At 37.8% G+C, this 19867-nt stretch overlaps 1 protein-coding gene across 1 annotated transcript in view; it reads left to right on the forward strand.

The window, feature by feature from the left end:
• The window catches only part of LOC140759987 (exocyst complex component SEC8), a 51649-nt gene that overhangs the window by 25514 nt on the left and 6268 nt on the right, over positions 1 to 19867 (forward strand). Inside the window, exons 16-20 of the mRNA XM_073096739.1 lie at positions 7324 to 7424; positions 12446 to 12558; positions 12627 to 12734; positions 16631 to 16828; positions 19199 to 19284. Of these exons, the coding sequence (XP_072952840.1) occupies positions 7324 to 7424; positions 12446 to 12558; positions 12627 to 12734; positions 16631 to 16828; positions 19199 to 19284 (606 nt within the window). The remainder of the gene's footprint in view (positions 1 to 7323; positions 7425 to 12445; positions 12559 to 12626; positions 12735 to 16630; positions 16829 to 19198; positions 19285 to 19867) is intronic.

A 19867-nucleotide genomic window follows, 5' to 3' on the forward strand; every position in this document is an offset into this window, starting at 1 on the left:
TCCGAGCATTAGCAGCTTATTGGTTAAATTCCAGCACACAGCTGGATAATGGAAGGTGCCACCAAGATTTCTTTTTGTGAACTGCCTGTGAGAGAAGATGTCCAACAGTCACTTTGTGCGCACTAATAGAGTTCTTCAAGACTTTTGCAGTCAAAGAGGATCATATTAAGTGAGGTGATATCTAATGTTGATTAATTGTTGGACTGGAGCTCTACCATGTTGAAATAAAGAAAGTGAAGGGGGATAACTTGTGCTTTGCAAGGGCTTAGAAGGAAAAGGTTTATCCTATAACAACAGATCATAGACATCAAATCTATCTAGAAATTCTACAAACTTGTCCTACTGAGTGTGATGGCTTATGGAATGACAAAAATGAGTTATTTAGCTAATCCTTGTTTTAAAGTATCGATTTAAGTGCTGTATGACAGGTGGTACATGATGACAGGCATGGTATTAAGATGTTAAAATGCACATCAGGTTATGCGACATGCAGTGTGTTGGAATGATTATCTGCCGATAGGGCATGGACACTCCCCCAAAACCTTTTCCCGCAGATACTTTTGCAGCTTCTGTAGTCAATAAGGCTTTGATTTCAAATGCTTATACAAGACATTAATGTGATATAAATGTTTTAAGGCTGTATGCATGATATATCTCATATCCTACAGGAGATTGCAGCTTCTGTAGTTAATTAGTCTTTGATTTCAAATGCTTATACAAGACATTAATTGTCATACAAATGTTTTAACGCTGTATGCATGATATATCTCATATCCTACAGGAGATTCAACTGCAGTAGTGGTCACAGTAAACATGTTTTTAAAGTCTGTCAAAGTTAACTTGTTGATTAGTCTGTCAACTAGTAAGGCCACAAGCTGTAATAAAGGAGTCTTCTTACTCATATATATTTAGATTAATTGTATTTTGTGGAAAGGGATATTGAACAGGATTGGTTTGAGGTATCATGATTTTCATTCACAAATAGACACATTTATAGTATGATGATATGGTCTCCTATTCTAGTAACATAAATGATGAAATGAAGAATTTCAAGAGAACAGATTTGGCGATATCACAGTCACCACATATGAATTACTTATCCAACTTGAAAAAGCTTTCATTTTCCTTTACATATCTTGTTCTCTACAAATGACATGCATTGGAATAGTGTCTGAGCACTGTAGAATTCCTGCTCGTTTAACTGCTCCATAGATCCTGTAACTTGTTATTATTTAACCTTTTGTATTATTTAACCTTTTGTACTAGTGAACCATTTGAGTCTGCCTATTGTGTACTGTAAATCCTGATAGTTCTATTCAACCCCTTAGAGCCAAAAGGACTATTTTGCATTCACTTCATCGCAGGCAGGATGTGCATCTCTACCAAACCTATAGCTAGATTGCAACTCATAGAGTCGACATGGTTCCATCTCCAAGTAGTGAGCAAAGAAGAGCTATGTGGTCATGTGGTGTAGACTTGTCCAAATGGCTGCAACATCATGGCTTTGAGATGATGCTGATACAGAATTACAAATCCTCCTTAGAGGTGCATGCCCTTCAAGCATTGGAACCCTAACTCTTTTGGAAAGAAAATAATCTGTCAAAGAATTTGGAGCAACTCACTGCTTAGCAGCAAGGTGTACACTGTACAGCATAACAGTATTTACAGATTTCTATCAGCCGTACCTTTCTTGTAAGGCCAATGCAATCCAGAAGCTATAGGAGTTCTTGCTTGGGTTGGGGCCAAAGACACCATAATTTTTGAAAGTGACACTTATAGATGAAAACATGAGGGCAATTTTCTATTACCAGTAATTGGTTGAAAAAACTTGTGGAAAATGCTTCTAATCTTGTATAGTATCCTTGTGAATGCAACTAATATGTACAATAACTTATGAGGCAATTTTTAACTACATCCTAAAAAATATAATTGTGGCTACATGAACCCTGGAGAAGAGCCAGGGAGAGAGCCTCTCACCCCAGTAAGGGGGGAGGATGTTTTACTACGTAGAGCGTGGGCGTCTGAACCAGCTAGACTAAAGCTGCCTGTGACCACCCGCTCTTGGGCATGAGTAGCTCCTAGCCCTAAGCGCTCAAGGGAGACACCGAGGCATATTCTAGTGGAGATACTAGCCAAGCTAAAGAAGCAAGTGGAGGACTGTGTGATTGTTGAGCCAAAGGTGCTCGAGAAGTGCAGAGCGAAATGGAAGCAAATGCTCTTTGGTCATTTCCTTGACAAGGGAATACCTCTAGAGAGATTCAAGAACCATCTGGTGAGGATGTGGAATGGCATTAAGGGCTTCTCAGTGTCGGATATGGATGAAGGCTATTATGCCTTTAGATTCGAAAAGATGGAGGAAATGGAGTACGTGTTAAACAACGAGCCGTGGACTATACTAGGAAAGGTGCTGAAGTTGATCCTATGGAAGAACAACTTCTAGCCATTGGTGGCGGCTTTTGCCTCAGCGCCTGTCTGGATACAGTTACATAACCTCCGAAAGGAATACTGCGAATTAGAAGCTCTTATTCCAGTAGCGACTTACTTTGGAATCCCTTCATGGTGGATGAGACCACGCTAGACCAACCACACAAAGAGCAGATTTGCATGTGTGTGTGTAGAGATAGACTTAACCAAACCCCTCAAAATAATGGTTTGGCTAAGGCTCGAAGGAGGAAGAATTAGAGCAGATGATGGTGCATGAAAGTATTCCAGCTATGTGCTACCAATGTGGTTATGATAGGCCACAAGGCGAGGTGATGAAGGACGTGCTAGATAGATGTAGGAACTTGAATAGAGAGCGCAAGATTGACCTCATGGTCTTGTTGGAGACCCATGTTAACTGGGTGAAGGCCGGAACATCAGCAAAAGCTCTTGGCCGGTGTTGGTCGTGGTTCGCAATTCTAGCTAAGGGGATCTTAGGTGGTATTATTCTACTTTGGAAGACCAAGATAGGGTGGGTGGATGTTGTTGCGACTTCTAAATATGCTACACACCTCGCCATCACCTCCCCAGCAAGCAAGATGTGGATGATGCTAGTGGTATGCGAGTAACTAATTGGGGAGCAACGTATGCAATGAGACGAGCTTCTTCAAATCTCTCCCATCAATATGCCTTGGGTGGTGGTTGGCGATTTCAATGCTTTCTCAGTGTCAATTAGAAAAGAGTTCTAGCACGGTGGAGCTGGGGCCGAAGGTGAAAGCCTTTGCTAGCTTTGTGAAGGAAGTGGGGCTATGTGATGTAGGTTATGTGGGTCTGCCTTACACGTGGTGTAATTATCAATGTGCACCTCGCCGTATATGGGTGCGCCTAGATTAGGTCTTAGCAAATACTAAGTGGCTCGGGTTGCACCGTCAGTGCTTAGTCCGCCATCTTGATCCCTCAGCTTCAAATAATGCTCCTCTCCTACTGGCGGTTCATGTGAATGAAGATGTTGCGGCTAGTCCGTTTTGGTATGAACTTCTCTGGCTGGAATACAAGGAAAGTGAGCATATCTATAGGGAGACATGGGCCAGCAGGGCTTGGGGGAATCCAATACATGCCCTCATGCACAAAATCTATGCCCTCATGCACAAAATCTATGCCCTCTATAAACAAATGAGAAGGTGGAGCAGGTTGAAAATGGGCAATATCGAGAGCCATCTCGTAGAGGTTCATCAAAAAGTTGGCAGACTACAAAAAACTTGACACCTTCGGCGGCCTAGATGAGGTCGGGCTCCAAGCTTTGTGATTGCAAAATCGGCCCTTAGTAGGCATATCAACATAAAGTGGCTGCAAAGATCTCAGCTCAAGTGGGTGCAGGAGGGAGACAGAAACACTACTTTTTCACCTCACTGCATTTATTCATTGCAACCGCAATAAGCTCTCTGGCATCTTCCAAGCGGATGGGAGGTGGGTGCAAAGCCTGGAGGAGGTAGGTAAAGTCTTTCTAGAATTTTACAATGGGTTATGGGGCCCAGAGGAGGCCAATAGTGCAATTGACCAAAGCTAGCCGTGCTTTCCAAGGATCTCATCGGAGGAGGTTGAGAAGTTGATCACCCTAGTTTCCCGTGAGATCAAAGCAACACCCTAGTCTCTTCCACACGGCAAGGCACTAGGCCCTGAAGGGATCCAATTTGAGGTTTATATCAAATTTTGGCCGATCGTGGGGGAGGATATATGTAAGGCGGTGAGCCATTTTTTCTCCCATGCCTCTTTTCTGCATTTGTGGGTTAAGACTTACATCATGCTTGTCCCCCAAGAACCACACAAGTAAAAGATTACAGACCAATATTCTTATGCAATGTATTGTATAAAATTATTGCCGAAATCCTTGTGGGAAGATTGAAGCATATCCTTTCTTAGCTTGTCGGCCCAAAGAAAGTAGCATTCGTAGCTGGTCACTGCATCTCGAACAATATGCTGGTAGCGCAAGAAGTGTCACATTCAATGATCACTAGCAAGCGCAGCCCACCGGTGATGATGTTGAAGCTAGATATGGAGGTGTATGATCGGGTTAGTTGCGGTGCGGTCATACGCACCTTAGCTAGAATGGGTTTCGTGGTGTGGTGGCGAGAGTGGATCAAAGCATGCATTTTGTCCCCACGGTTTGCTCTCCTCATCAACGGCTCCCCAACGGAGTGGTTCTTGCCTCAGCGTGGCCTTCGGCAAGGCAACCTGCTCTTCCCCTACCTCTTTATCTTGGTGGCCTAGAATCTTTCTAGCATCTTGAACCATAGAGTGGACCATGGCCTGCTTACAGGCTTCCAAATCAAACGGTTTCAGATATCCCACCTCCTCCATGTCGACTACATGCTCTTTACGGTGCAAGCGACGGACGCCAACACGGGATGCGTCCTTGATTGTTTAGCAATGTACTCTAGTTTTATTAACCATAAGGTAAATTTGGAAAAATTTGAGCTCTTCCTAAGTGGATGAGACATGACCAAATGACCACGATGTGCAGCAGGGTTGACATGCAACGTGCATCGATGCCGTTCACGTACCTGGGGGTGCTCATCTCTAGCCACCAAATTAAAGTCAAGAAGCACCATCTGTTGATCGAGCGGGTGGGCAAGAAGCTCGCCAGGTGGAAGCGTGGCCTTTTCTCACTGGTCGGGAGGTCGATGCTAATCAACTCCATATTAAATAAGGTGCTTGTGGTTATTAGATGATGTGTTGGAAGCCATCACAAAGTAGACTCGACTATTTTTATGGGGGAAGGGAGGTGGCCAAGAATCCATCTTATCAATTGGGACTCAGTAACAAGCCTGAAAGAAGATTGGGAGAACAACTTTATTAGAAAAACTAGTGTTCAAAGTGTTGAATGAGGAACCTTGGTTAAGACTCCTAAGGGCCAAGTATGGCGAGCTAAACCCATGGGAGCCTCGGGTGCCGACGAACTCCTCGTGGGTCTAGAGAGCTATATGCAACATGGTAGCAATTGTCAGGGAAGGCTGTCACAAGCTTGTGGGAAATGGGAGGTCGATGAGGGCAACGATGGATCCTTGGGTATCGCTGGTGCCATGGAATCGTCAACCCTGTGTCCTACACCCAAACCTCTTAAACGAGAACCTTATTGTTAGTGAACTAGCTGATGGTATCAGTTGGCAGTCGGCCAGGCTTATAAAGGAGGTTGGACTCGCACTAGCCTTCGACATCAACAGGATCACACTTAGCAATGCTGAGAGTCGAGATAGTTGGATTTGGTGGCCTCATCTTTGTGGGGGTGCTAAGGGCGAAGTCATCTATGACTACCTCTTGCCGCATAAACGGGCAAGATGGGCTGGGTGGAAAGAGTTGTGAAGGCTTTCGGTAGCGCCGAGAGTGCGACTCTTTTGCTGAAGCTTCTTTGGGGCAGACTGTCGACGAGGGCTCTTCTCTATGGATAGGGCCTGAGGAAAGCTGCCCTCTTTGTGGTTTACATAGAGAGAACGTGGAACATTTGTTCTTCTCATACAGATACGTGAAAATGGAGTCAGAATGCTTGGCAATTGAACAAGTATGGTGTGATGATTAGCCTAGCAAGATAAGCCATGAGTGGAGCACCATTTGGTTAATGGACCACCACCAAAACATTGAGTGCAAAGCCATAATTGCATTCACTCGCTAGCAAGTGTGGAAGCAAAGAAACGCAAAAGCGTTTTGAGGTGACGAGGATCATCCAAGAGTGGTTGTATGGAGAGTGGTGCAACTAGCGGGTGACTATGCCTAGTTGGTTAAAAAAACAGCAAAACAAACCAAGGTGGTGGGAATCAAGTGGAAAGCTCCTGACATAGGGTGGGTTAAGTTGAACGTGGATGGAGCTTATACCGAGAGGGACTATCAAGGTGGAGCTAAAGCGGTGCTTTGGTCAACCAAAGGTGATATGCTTGCAGCTGCATGGGAGCCGATCCTGTGTGAGTCCGCTCTTCTTGCTGAGGGTTGGGCCTTCCATATGGGTTTGGAACTAGCCAAAAATCACAAGGTAGAGGTGGAATCAGACTCCCTCAAGGTGGTGAAGCTGATAAAAAATGGAGGATGTCCGTGGAGACTTAGGTTTTGCTAAGTGTAAATCAAGTGTGGGTCCTTGGGATCTAGTTCCCCCTAAACTATGTAATATCCTTTATTTTGACGCCTCTCTTCCTGATCGAGAGAGGCACTAGCTGAATACAACTCTGGTTTCCAAAAAGAAAAGTTTGTAACTAACATATGATTTATCTGATAACCACCATCTTCCTATGTATTACATTTTTGCCCCGACTTACTACTCATTAGCAGCATTTATAGGGTGTCTAAGAAGAAACCCATAGCACTCAAAAGTTTTTATAGTACAGTTGGGCTGTCCTAGCAAATCATTCCATCAATTAAGTGAGCTCCATCGTTTCAAATAACTGTAGATCTAGACATAGGACATGCTACTCATCAGTAGCATTTTTTGGGTGTCTAAGAACCCCGTAGCACTACTAAAAAGTTTTTGTAATTCTGTTGGCCTGTCCTAACAAATTTTTCCATCAATTAAGTGAGCTCCAACATTTCACGTTACTGTAGATCTAGACAAGACATTCTGATGATGGCTTTTTGGAATTGGTTAGATGCCAAACTCCATTGGTTTTTTCAGCACTATAAACAAGTGTCTTATACTCGTTGCTTATGACTGCATATCAGGATATGTATTTGTTGGTTTTTCTATTATTCCCAACACTGTTATTATCCAGTAGAAACATTTGTACGATTGTATCTTCAAAGAGAAAAGATATTATTTTAAAGTTCATCTTATATTCCTCTGGTATCTAGGCTTTCTGCTGAACGTTCAATGTGTAATCATCTGTTAATATTCGGTCTGAAATGGCTTATAAACATGTGCAGGAATGACGTCTTACTAGGATTCGTAGAGAATTTTCTGAAGGATCACTTTTTGCCAGCAATGTTCGTAGATTACCGAAAATGTGTTCAACAGGCTATTTCTAGTAAGTTACCAACTTCATTCTGTAAGTTTGTTAAGAACTTTTATTATCTGATATTACCCCCATCCAGAGAAACATATTAGTAAAACAAATTTGTAGTTTAGTTATTTTTGAGAGTGATGTTGGTTGGTATCATGCTATTTCTATACATGTACTAATCTTTGAAATAACATTATCTATGCTATGTTTTCACAAGATAATTTACAAGGATTTTGTTTGTACTTGTCCATTCCTGAAATAGATTTGATGTGATGAGAGACATGTTACGACCTCCTACTCTTTGATTAAGACAGGTGAGGATATGGTTTTTAAATTACAAAACTATCTTGCCCTGTCTTCAGAGAGAGGTAGAGTGTTAACTGTTAAAAGATGAAAAGTTCAATTAATCTTGTGGCACAACGTTTAGGGTTTTACATAAATAAACCTCTAATAAATTTAGCATTTTTTATTAACTTATATATATAAATGCTGAACTTGTTGACATTTTGATCTAAAAGCAAAACGTGAATCTTTGCAGTGTTTTACTGCCAGCTACGGTGAAACAAATCCCTTTTGATTTTAAATTTAGGGTGTGGTTCATTTTGCTAGAAAAAGTTTCGGAATAGGGTTAGTTTGGTCAAAGACTCATTACACAAATACCCAATAATTTTAATAATGAAAATTTTGGACTTTGTTTAGAAGTTTACTGCCCTCTTTTAAGCCTCTTGTTATTGGAGAAACAAAATGATAGATTGTGCTCCAAGGCTCCAAACAACTGTTTTTGTTGAAACATTTGACTCATATGCTTTATATATAGAAACTTCATATGCAAATCTTCTGAAGCAGAATAACAGTAGATGAAAAAGAAACAAAGGACAAACCCATGGAATCCACCAGCGAGGAGTTGAAATCCACCAACAAAAAGGGTAGATAATCTCAAAATCGTAAAATATTCATTAGCCTCAAATGATAAGATAACAAACCTTTATATAGGCAAACCCTAAAAATACCAGACCAAAATACTCATAATGGGAAAATAAAATAAAATACCCTAAAAATCAAAGTCTCTCCCTTGTGACTTGTCGCCCACCCAAAGTATCATTAGGTGGGTTGCCCTTCAACGTCTGCATGAGTACGCGTGTTTGAAAGTGGTGTCCATACCAATTCTCTTCGGGTGGAAGAAACTCGACTCTGTCAAGTTAGGCTAAAGGTGGCTCTAATAGAACTCTTAAGGTTTGAAATTGTAAAAGGTAGATCCATGGATTTGAGTTTCGGCCGATCCCGAGTGGGATCGGCCGAAACGGATCGGGATCGGCTATAGCCGATCCCGATCCAGGCCGAAACCACTCGGTTGAGTGGTTTCGGCCTGGTCTGCTGACAGCAGCAGCTGACAACTGCTGCTGTCAGCAGCAGTAGAGAGAGAGAGAGAGAGAGAGTGAGGGAGAGAGAGGAAGGGAGAGAAAAGGAGAGAGAGAGGGAAAGAGCAAGAGAGAGAGTGAGAGAGAGGAAAGATTAAAAAAAATGGGGCATGAGAGAGAGAGAAAATGGAAGAGAGAGTGTGGGAGAGGGAAAGATTAAAAAAAAGGTGAGAAAGAAAGAGAAAAAAATTAAAAAAAAATGTGGGGGAGAATGAATACTTTAGACTAACAGTTAGAGTGATAGAAAAGAAGAGAAGGAGAAAAAGATATTTTTACTTTTTAGGCTTTATATGTGAGTAATTATTATTTCTTATTTTCTTATAATTTTTTCTAAATTTTTAGAAATTTCTCTAACATTTTTAATAATATTTAAAATTTTATTTAATTAAAATAGTCCGATCCGATACAGGCGGCCGATACGGCCGATACAGCCGATACGTATCGTTTTTTCGGACGGCCGATCCCGATCCCGATACCGATTTTTGGAACCTTGGGTAGATCCTCCTGCACTTGTAGGAAAATTGGTATACTCTGCACATATAATTCTTCTTTCCTCTCCATTTTGAAAAGAATCTTTTCAAGCATTTGTTCTCCTGTGGGAAATTTCTAACTCTATATGTGGAGCTAAACAATTTGGATCCTTTTCAATCTATGAGAAGCTATAATATCTATTAAGATGATTGATGACAGGACCGAATAACTCAAAATCTCAATATCACCTTGGTTTAAATAATGTGCTAAATAATAGAGTGGCGTATTACTTTCATCCTATTGATTATGATCTTATGCATCACTAAATAATAGGTAGATTCCTTGCCTTCCATCTTCTTTTCATTCCTATAAATGACTATATTAACTTTCTCTATCATTGTATCCACATCTCATATATTAAATGCTAATAAGGGATGTCAATGTTTGCAAACCTCCTTACCATTTTATAAATAGGCTTTGTAAAAGCAAATATGTAGTCAATTTTATTCTACCAACGGTTATTAAGGACCTTATGTTTGACAAATTGTGCCTTGCCCACATTATCCTCTTTGTAGCAGCTCTATTTGTTAGTGATCATCATTCGAGGACTAACTAAATATAGGAATATCTTTCTAATGGAAGAGTGATTGGACTGTATTGGTTTGATTTGAATTTTGATATTTGGGTTTTAGTGTTTGGATTTTAGTTTAGTAGTTGTTGGTTATGGGAATAACCTATGATGTGTCCCACTAGCATGTTTGAATTATGAAATAAATTTTTATTCTATTTTTAATATTAGATACTTTTTGTTTATTTGAAACATGTCGGAGATGTGTTCACGGCATGTCGGACATGAACATGGCCACAACAACCATTTTTGTGTGTTTGTGCTTCCCGGCATGCTGAACCCTAACTGACACGGCACGACACGGCACGACACCTGTCAACTGTGTCGCAAGAATAGAGGATTCATCGCCAGCCCCATGCAAGAGAGGAAAGAAAATGAGAGGAGAGACTAAGAGGGATGCTACTTTATTGTTGCCCTATATGTCACTATCCTCTCTTTTCATCGACTATTGTGGTGCCCTAGCCGTAGTCTAGTGGATAATAGGAGGGAATAGTGGTGGATTGTAAAATATAAAGTAGTGGATCCTATTCTATCTGTGGATTGTCTTCCTCTTCAAGCTCGACACTATCATCACCATTACCATCTTCTCGATCCTCTTTGCTTTCGTCGGTTAGAAACACCTCCTTTGGTCATCCTCCATGATTAATGCCTCTAAGAGACCTTTGCAGCCATGGACCGCTACTAGGAGGCAAGAGGAGAGGTGCCATGCGACACCCCTTGTGCCACATGCCGATAGTGCTTTGGTACGACAATTCTTAGTTAGGATTGTATATGAGTGTCATTTTGTATTGAACTTATGTCATCAAAATGCTAGGGAACCATTATTGAACAATGGGACCATGTGATTGGGTGTCTAGATGGCCACTTAACCACAATTGCACATGGAGCCTCCCATGTAATATATCTAGGTGACTAGCCATGATATTGGAGTAATTTTGTCAATTTATGGTATTATCAAATAACAATATTGCACTATGCATCCCAATTGTTTTAGATGTAACTAGATAGGAAAAGAAAGTTCTACAGTTCACTTTTGTAAAATTTACATTCCATAAAAATTTAAATTGAATTGCTTCATTGGAAGTCTTTTAGAAAAGTAACACTAATATCTTAGAATTCATCAAAATAAGTAATTTCCTAGTTACATTTATCAGATTGCTTCATCCAATGAACATTAGAGTCAAAGGTGTTGAAATCAACGATGGCCATGCCACCATCGATACGCCCTGGCATGCCACCAGCACATATATGTAATATTTCTAATAAAAGTTTTAGGATATTTAGAAATGTTTTAGGTCTTCGGCATATTAATCGTTGGTTTTTGGTTTAAATATATGTATTAAAACCTACATTATAATATTTTGTCTTTAGATTATTTTTGTAAATGACTTATTTTATTAAAGATAAAGCAACATTTAAATAGAAATATTATTCAACACATAATATAATTGAATACATTTATTAAAACTAATATTAATGATTAAACACTCCATAGTATAACCGAATACATAATAACATTTCAACACATAATATTAGTTTGTAATAGTTCAATTATTAAAAACTAATATCTAGTTGAACGTAGCATGGGGAAGATGATCAAAGACTTTATTTGCCGGCACAAGAATAACATGAGAATGTTGCACTAAATACTGTTGATAATCTTCAAAACTCATCCACTGATAGTATTGCTTGTTGTAACGTCTTAGTTTTCATACAAATATGAATTTTATAATTTTCTATGATATAATATATGAACATGTACGAAGATTAAAATTGATTTGATGAAGATTGATGAAAATAGAAAAAAATTATAAAAAAAGGCTCCACATGTTGTGCCAGATGGCACACGTAGCTATGCCGGACCAACACAACTCAGCACAAGGGATGTGCCACTGCACATCCCGTGCCAAGTGCCATGCCACTACTAGTACATCCTTAGTTGAAATTAACTTTCAATTTTTGCACGTATCTGTAGGATTTTGTAGGAAGACTGAACCTCTTCTCTTCTCATATAATTGCAAATAGTCCTTAACTTAGCCTTCTTTTTTCGTGAATTTGTCATTTCTTTAAACTAACCAAGTTGCAAAGATATCATCTTGTAGGGCTAAAATTTGACGTGGAAACTTGAGGCATATTCAATGTTCATTTTAGATCCTATAATCTGTTTATGGTTATTAAATAAGGATATTATGATGCATATTTACCTTTTGATATCTATTTCCTTGAATAAATTTTTTAAAGAAATTGTAAAAATATACCTACTTGAATTTCATCATATATTTATCAAGTGATTGTTATGCATTTCTCATTGCTTGTATTACATATTTATTTTCTAAATATATATCAACATTATTTTTTCTTATACAAAAAGAGACATGAAATTTGAACTTAAGAAGCAAACTCAAATTCACAGCAACTGTGGGATTTTGGATTTTATTAATTATTATACCTTGTTTGTTCTTCACAAAAGTAAGGAATCAACTCATGCCTTTCCTTCATCTTCCTTTGTGCAATTTTCCTTTTTCCAGGCCCAGCAGCATTCCGGCCACGTGCACATGCTACAACAGTATACAGTCCACTAGTTGGGAAGGGACGCCCTGTATTACAGGGACTTTTAGCCATTGATTTTCTAGCAAAAGAGGTAGTTTATTATCCACTTGTGTTTTTCTTTATGGCAAGTTCAAGTTATTCTAAATTGTTTTTCCATAGGTACTTGGCTGGGCTCAGCTAATGCCAAAATATGCAAGTGAACTCGTTGACTATGTACACACATTCTTGGAACGTGCATATGAAAGATGTCGAACGTCATATATGGAGGTAATGCATATCCCCATTTACCGTACTGTGGAATTTAAATTATACAACCATAATATTCTGCAAACATATACTGCATAAGAAAATACTACTGCCAAGAGATTTGTTTCATCTCAAGAAAATCAGTTGTGTTCAGTTGCTGAAAAGCAGTGCCCATTCAGTTCTTTTACTCAAAAAGCCAAGAGAATTCTTGCTACTTGCAGCCCTAACCTGCAAATGAGAAACAGATACTATGTTCAAGGTTTCCTCACTGCATACTAATATAATGGCATTCCTATTATTTGCATCTTATTACATTTCTATAGATTATGTGTTCTTTTATGGACTTTAGAGATTAACTTCAACTGTATTTATGTTTACCTTTTCCAAGCTTCTAGTCGGATAAAAAGAAAGAATAATTCTATTTAGATCTCATAAACTATTGCCTATTTCCACATATACTCTCCAAATATTTTTGGTATATGTAGATTGCCTAAATTATTGGAAACCTTTGACCCCCAGATTTCGTTAATGAAAAAGGTGAAAACGCAAATATGCCCTTCTACTTATAAAAGGTGAAAAGACTCCCTAAACTGTTGGTATTTTTCTTCCCTCAAAAGATAAGGGTATATAGGTCACAAATTTAGTCATGTTGAGTTATGTTAACTTATGGACAGAAAAAGTAATGAGAAACTATCTGAAGGGAGATTTGAGAGATTTTTAGTAATTTAGGGGTCTGTGCATACCAAACAATGTTTAGGGAGTGTATATAAACTATAGTTTATGTGATCTTATAAGTGGCAACTTGAAGCAGTTTTGCTCATATTGTACTAATGTATCATTTAGTCAGATCAGATATTTCATCAATTTTGTTGCCCAGCTATCTTAGGAAACCCAATGCTGTTCCCAGATAGTGGAATGACTGGATTTGATTTCTTTCTCTTACATCCTTCCACTGCTCTTCCATGTGTGCTCATCACTTATTCTTCTCACAGTAAAGGGTTGACATTATGATTAATTATTCAAGTTGTTCTATCATTACCTTTACTGCCATATTTTCTACTATCTGCCCCCAAACGGTCTAAAAAGAGAATAATGGCACTTCCTATTGCAATATTTTGGATTTTGGTAATAACATCATTATTCTGTTATATTACTACTGCGGGACTAGTACCATAAGAAAGAAACCTTTTTCAAATATCTGTGGCTTTCTTTATTTTAGTAATCTCAGCAGTCAGCTCATAATATCTATTTATCCCAGTTTCTAGCAAACAGTCTGGCTTTCAGATTTTCACTGTTGTAGTGTACAAACATGATCTTTATCCACATACTTAACTACCAGCATCTCTTTCTACTCGGTGCAATACTTCTATTGTTTTTACCTCTCTGTCAAATATTTTCCTTGTATGCAATCAAGCTGCTAGGTCGTGCTGCCCTGTAATGTCCTTATTATTGTCCTTTTACAAAATCTTGTACAATATACTGTGTTTGGGATTAGCTGTGTCTATACAATTAAGATACTTGTGTTAAAGTACTTACTATTTAATAAAATAAGTATTTATTTTACCTTGTCAAGTTGAATGCTAGTGAACAGGTTTTTTTTTTCCAGAAGATCTTCTTGATCTGTTTTCTTCCAGAAGATCTACTTTCTCAAACTGAGAATGGGAGGAAGAGAAAAAGAGGAGAAAGGGAGCAGAAAGGGAGAAGAAGGGAGATCTAGGAGGGGATTTGTAATGTATATATAAAATGTCATTGCTTAGAAAACAGACCTATTGTGCATAATAGGAAAGCACTTCTCATTTGAAGTATGAACAAAAAATTGCGTATAAAAAGTGCACATTGCTCACATAAAAATGCATTGCACATAAAATATGTGCACTACAAAGCTAAATTAGCGTTTGTTTGCACATAGCATGTGTTTTGAGCCTGACTTATGGTTGCTAATTTGATTATAAAGTGAAACTATCTTGCAAATTAGTTTTTAGTGCTAAATACCAGGGCTCTATCATCACTTACTACTAAAATATTTGGTTCTTCTATAAGGACAATTGAGAAATATTTTGCATATCTTGAGATGCAAGATATTTTATAGACGATGGTATCTCTCTCGTGTGTATATGTATGTATTAACACATTTTTGTATCTATACTTACATAGAAACATTTACAAAGCTAAATTAGCCCTTGTTTGCAAGTAGCAAGTGTTTGACTTATGCTTGCTAATGTGATTATAAAGTGAAATCATCTTGCAAATCAATTTTCTAATGCTGTTTACTACTAAAACATTTTTGATTCTTCTCTAAGAACATTTGAGAAATGTTTTGTAAAATGGTTTATATAAATGATGGTATTAAGCCCTAATTTGCACTATATACCTATATATAAGAATGTGTTTGTGTGTAAATGTGTGCGCGTGATGCTGATTAATAAAGACTTCAGTGCGAGCAGATCTAATTTGGATCCATCCAAGCGCTCCATTGAATCTATGTTAGTGTATTTTTTTCATGCATATTACTATCACAGTTACGCCCAAGATGAAATATAAGGGCACATTAGGATAAAGACTCATGAAATCATGGCTGTCTGATCGATGTGTTGGCACGCATCAGGTAATGCTCTAATGAAATGGATGAGAATATGCCTGAGGCCTTTCATTTCTATACGATAGTTGAATCTGATTCACAATTTCCAGTGTTATTTGGTTCCACGCCAAACTAGATAAGAAACTGGGAGATCATAGATCCAAGGAAATCTTCACCCGAATGGCTTTGGCTTTTAAATTAAGCGGAAATTAACTCTACACATTAGTTGTACTCAAGAACTTTTGTATTGACTGCTGGATTTTGTGCTTGACCTGTGATTAGGTTCTGCCCTTTCATGAATGAACACAAATTTAGCAAAGAGATGAGGATATTACTTTGCATATGGTACTTGATGTATCCTTTTTGATCAAATTCAGTGTGATACTTTTCCATATTATCAGCAAGTTCAATGAAACAAATTGTGAGATTCAAATGCAAGTAAACTCTTATTACACAAGATATGGTGTACTTAGGAAACACAGATACTTCCATACTCTCGCCATATCCGTTATGATACTCATAGATACTTCTGCATACATATTGGATACTTCCTTAAATTATCTAATTTTAAAGAAATTAATATTGTGGATACTTCTCAGATTCTTTTTAAATACTTCCGAGATTCCTATCTATATGAGTCAAATTGAAGGCAAAATTATTACTTCTCATTTCTTTTCAGAAGGTTTCTCTTTGTAAAAACATTTGGCGTTGGTTATTTATTTTATGACCCATATTAAGGAATCGTGTTACACGTTAATTTCTTTTGATTTATAAATTGAATTTGCTTGTTTATCTTACCTCTCAGTAACACACTACATAATATAGGAGACCTTTGCTATGAATGGTAGTTCTTTTAATTGAGTCTTCTTATATAAACTATCGGATGCAACAATAATATATAATTCCTCAATGTAGACATAAATATATACATATTTGAGCTACTTATCTAGAATGTATTGTATCCTTATTTTTTGAGATTTGTCGTATCGGCATATCCCTATCTATGCTTCATATGCTGCATTTTATGATATTTCAGTTTGATTATATTAAGTTGAGATGATACTGGACTACATATATTAGAACAGGATATGTGTGTTTGTTCTTAAACCTTCTTGCAACTAGTTAGAATTTTATTTATCTTCAATCAGGGTATTCCAGTGTAAGTACTGCTGTGCTGCTATAACTGTAGGTGTTTTTTTTCCTTTATCTCTCTTTTGAATATTGCACTACAAGTATTGACATGTTTTTGTTTGTCACGAGCTTGAACTTCTTCTGTTTTTATTTTTATCTTGACCTTAAAAAAATGTGATTGTGATACATACTTTCTGAACAAATGCAGGCTGTTCTAGAAAAGCAAAGTTACATGCTGCTTGGGAGGAGTGATGTGGAGAGTTTGATGCGTCTTGATCCTGCAAATGCTTGTTTACGGAATTCTTCTGGAGAATCCTTTACAGAAAACAAACTTTCAGATGTTGAAACAGTTGAAGTGGAGACAGAAATGAGTGATTTATTATTGAGTTTGCGACCAATTAAGCAGGTACCTTCTTTAAACTATTGCAATTTAACCAAGGTTCAAAAAATCAGGATCGAGATCACTTTTTAAAAAATGATATGTATCGGCTGTATCGATCGTCTGGATCGGATCGCACATTTTAATTACGTAAAATTCTAAATATTATTTAAAAAATACAAAAAGACTTCTAAAAGTTTAAAAAGAATTATCAAAAATAATAAAATAAAGAAAGAAAAACTATGGGCAATAAAAATTGAAAAGAAGAGATTAAAAAGAGAGTGAGTGGAAGAAAATCAAACAAAAGAAAGAAAAACTATGGTGCAGTGAAGAAGAAGAATTAGAGAGAAGAAAAAGGGAGAGTGGAAGAAATAAAAAAAACTGAAAAAGAAATAAAGAAATAAATTTAAAAATTATATACAGGAGTTTGTCGAAGTTTGCCAGAGTTAAATCTGCGACGTTGGAGTTTGCTGGAACTAGATTTCTTTGTAAGAGAAACAAATACAAGACTTAACATACCCCTCTTAAGGAGGGAAACCTATCAGGAGGGTTGGAGGCTATTGACAATGAAGGCAGCGACCAGACATGAGCACAACTCTTGTCAGCCGGAGATTACCTGGCATAGCCTCCCCTAAGGACTTCTAGGACCCATAACATTAGGTCATCGACACGAAGCTTCTTGAACCAAAGCAGTAATGACCTGAAGTCGGTGACTAGCGAATTTCATCGACAAAGCTGAAGATACAAAAAGTAGGTACATAACTATTTATTCTATTAAATTCAAATTAATTATGAGAGATGGAAGTGGATTCATGGGTGAGTCGATAGATGATCTCCATTTGCTCCAAGGATACTCTGATGGCCAGATCCGACCTCTCAACTTTGCCAAGGGAGGAAGGAGAAGAAGACAGTAAGAGGAGAGAGAGGTTACAATGGCATGAGGAGGAGAGCTAGGGTTCATATAGGAAAATTTCTAGGGTTAGCTCTTTAGCAAATCTGACAATCTCAGCCAAGGAATCCACGTCCACCTCCCTCATATAATTGGCGAGTGAGAGGGAAGGAAAGCACGTGCATTGCACATGACCTTCATTTTTTTTTAAATTCTGGTTATTACATAAAATGTTTGATCCTAGAAATTAAAGCGTTAGAATAGATTGAAACTATGGTTATCTAACAACCTATGCTTTTGTCGAGAAGGTGAGAGTTAATAGTCACTAAATGCAACAAATTATAGTTTTGTACTTTTCTTCACGTTCATTTGTTGTTAAGATTATTGGTCAGGATTTGAAATCAACTTTTTAGTTTACAAAATTAGATGTATTCCCATTCCTTGACCCATTTATTCTAATTATTAATATGAACATTATTCCCCTCCTGCCAAGATGTGGCATCATCAACAAAGAATTGATCTCTCTAAAGACACATGGAAGATTTAACCAAGGTTCCAAAAATCGGTATCGGGATCGGGATCGGCCGTCCGAAAAAACGATACGTATCGGCTGTATCGGCCGTATCGGCTGCCTGTATCGGATCAGATTATTTTAATTAAATAAAATTCTAAATATTATTAAAAATGTTAGAGAAATTTCTAAAAATTTAGAAAAAATTATAAGAAAATAAGAAATAATAATTACTCACATATAAAGCCTAAAAAGTAAAAATATCTTTTTCTCCTTCTCTTCTTTTCTATTCATTCTCTCCCACATTCTTTTTTTTATCTTTTTCTCTCTTTCTTTCTCACCTTTTTTTTTTAATCTTTCCCTCTCCCACACTCTCTCTTCCATTTTCTCTCTCATGCCCCATTTTTTTTAATCTTTCCTCTCTCTCTCACTCTCTCTCTTGCTCTTTCCCTCTCTCTCTCCTTTTCTCTCCCTTCCTCTCTCTCCCTCACTCTCTCTCTCCCTCTCTCTCTACTGCTGCTGACAGCAGCAGCTGTCTGCTGCCTGCTGCAGCCACCTGCAGCAGGCCAGGCCGAAACCGAGTGGTTTCGGCCTGGATCGGGATCGGCTATAGTTTTGGCCGATCCCACTCGGGATCGGCCGAAACTCAAATCCTTGGATTTAACATCATTATGCATGGTGTACTATCCATCTTAACATGCAACCCAATGCGCATACCGCATACATATTGTTTAGAAGTTTGTGCAGCAACTAGAATGAAGTTGATGATTTAGAATGTAGTGCATGACAATCTGTATTGTGAAAGGCAAGGATTGTCTGGGAACAGGTTTCCGTATATAATATATATTTTATAGCTCACTTTGCCCCTGTGGGCTCCAATCAGTCAAAATAAAAAAAGTACTTATGTATAACATTATGTTGAAATAATAGGGACTTGTATGTGCTCAATCAAGTAGTTCCTTTTGTGCTGAATAAAATTTTTATCTCTCCCATGCAGGACAACTTAATTCACGATGATCAAAAACTAATCCTATTGGCTTCTCTTAGCGATTCTTTGGAGTATCTGGCAGATTCAATTGAAAGGTAATGTTGATCCCTTAATATGATTAAGTTTCCTGAATTATGCTAGCATCTCCAATCCCTTCCTTGACCCTTATTGATACAGTTTGGTAATTGTGACAGTCAGATTCATTTTCTTACATGAATTAGTATTTCTAAATCATTGTGAATACATAGTGATGCATTATCTCCTAGCATATGATACAGCATATTCTTGACTTGATCACTTAGGCCCTATTTGGTTTTGCGCCTTTGCGGTTAAAGAAAATCTAGAGTAGCGATTCTAATCTGTTACTCTTAAAATTGCATCTCTAATCTAGAGGAGGTTAATTTGATGTTTGATTGTAAACTAGAATAGTAGTGTAATATTTATATTTGATGTGGCATAATAAATAGGAAAGTAAACTTTTGCTCTTGTCTTTTATGAATTTACAGAATACCCTTTAATGCGACAAAGTGGATTGTTCAAACGGATGGATTAAACCATAATACAATGATATATACGCAGTATGATTCTCTATGTTTGCAATGCATGTATCTATATATGTATTATCATTCTCTATGTAGGCATTGTCTATATATTTAACATCTACACTTACCACCATAA

Source organism: Typha angustifolia, chromosome 5 (genome assembly GCF_048772165.1).
Source record: "Typha angustifolia cultivar Huaian chromosome 5, ASM4877216v1, whole genome shotgun sequence".
NCBI lineage: Eukaryota > Viridiplantae > Streptophyta > Magnoliopsida > Poales > Typhaceae > Typha > Typha angustifolia.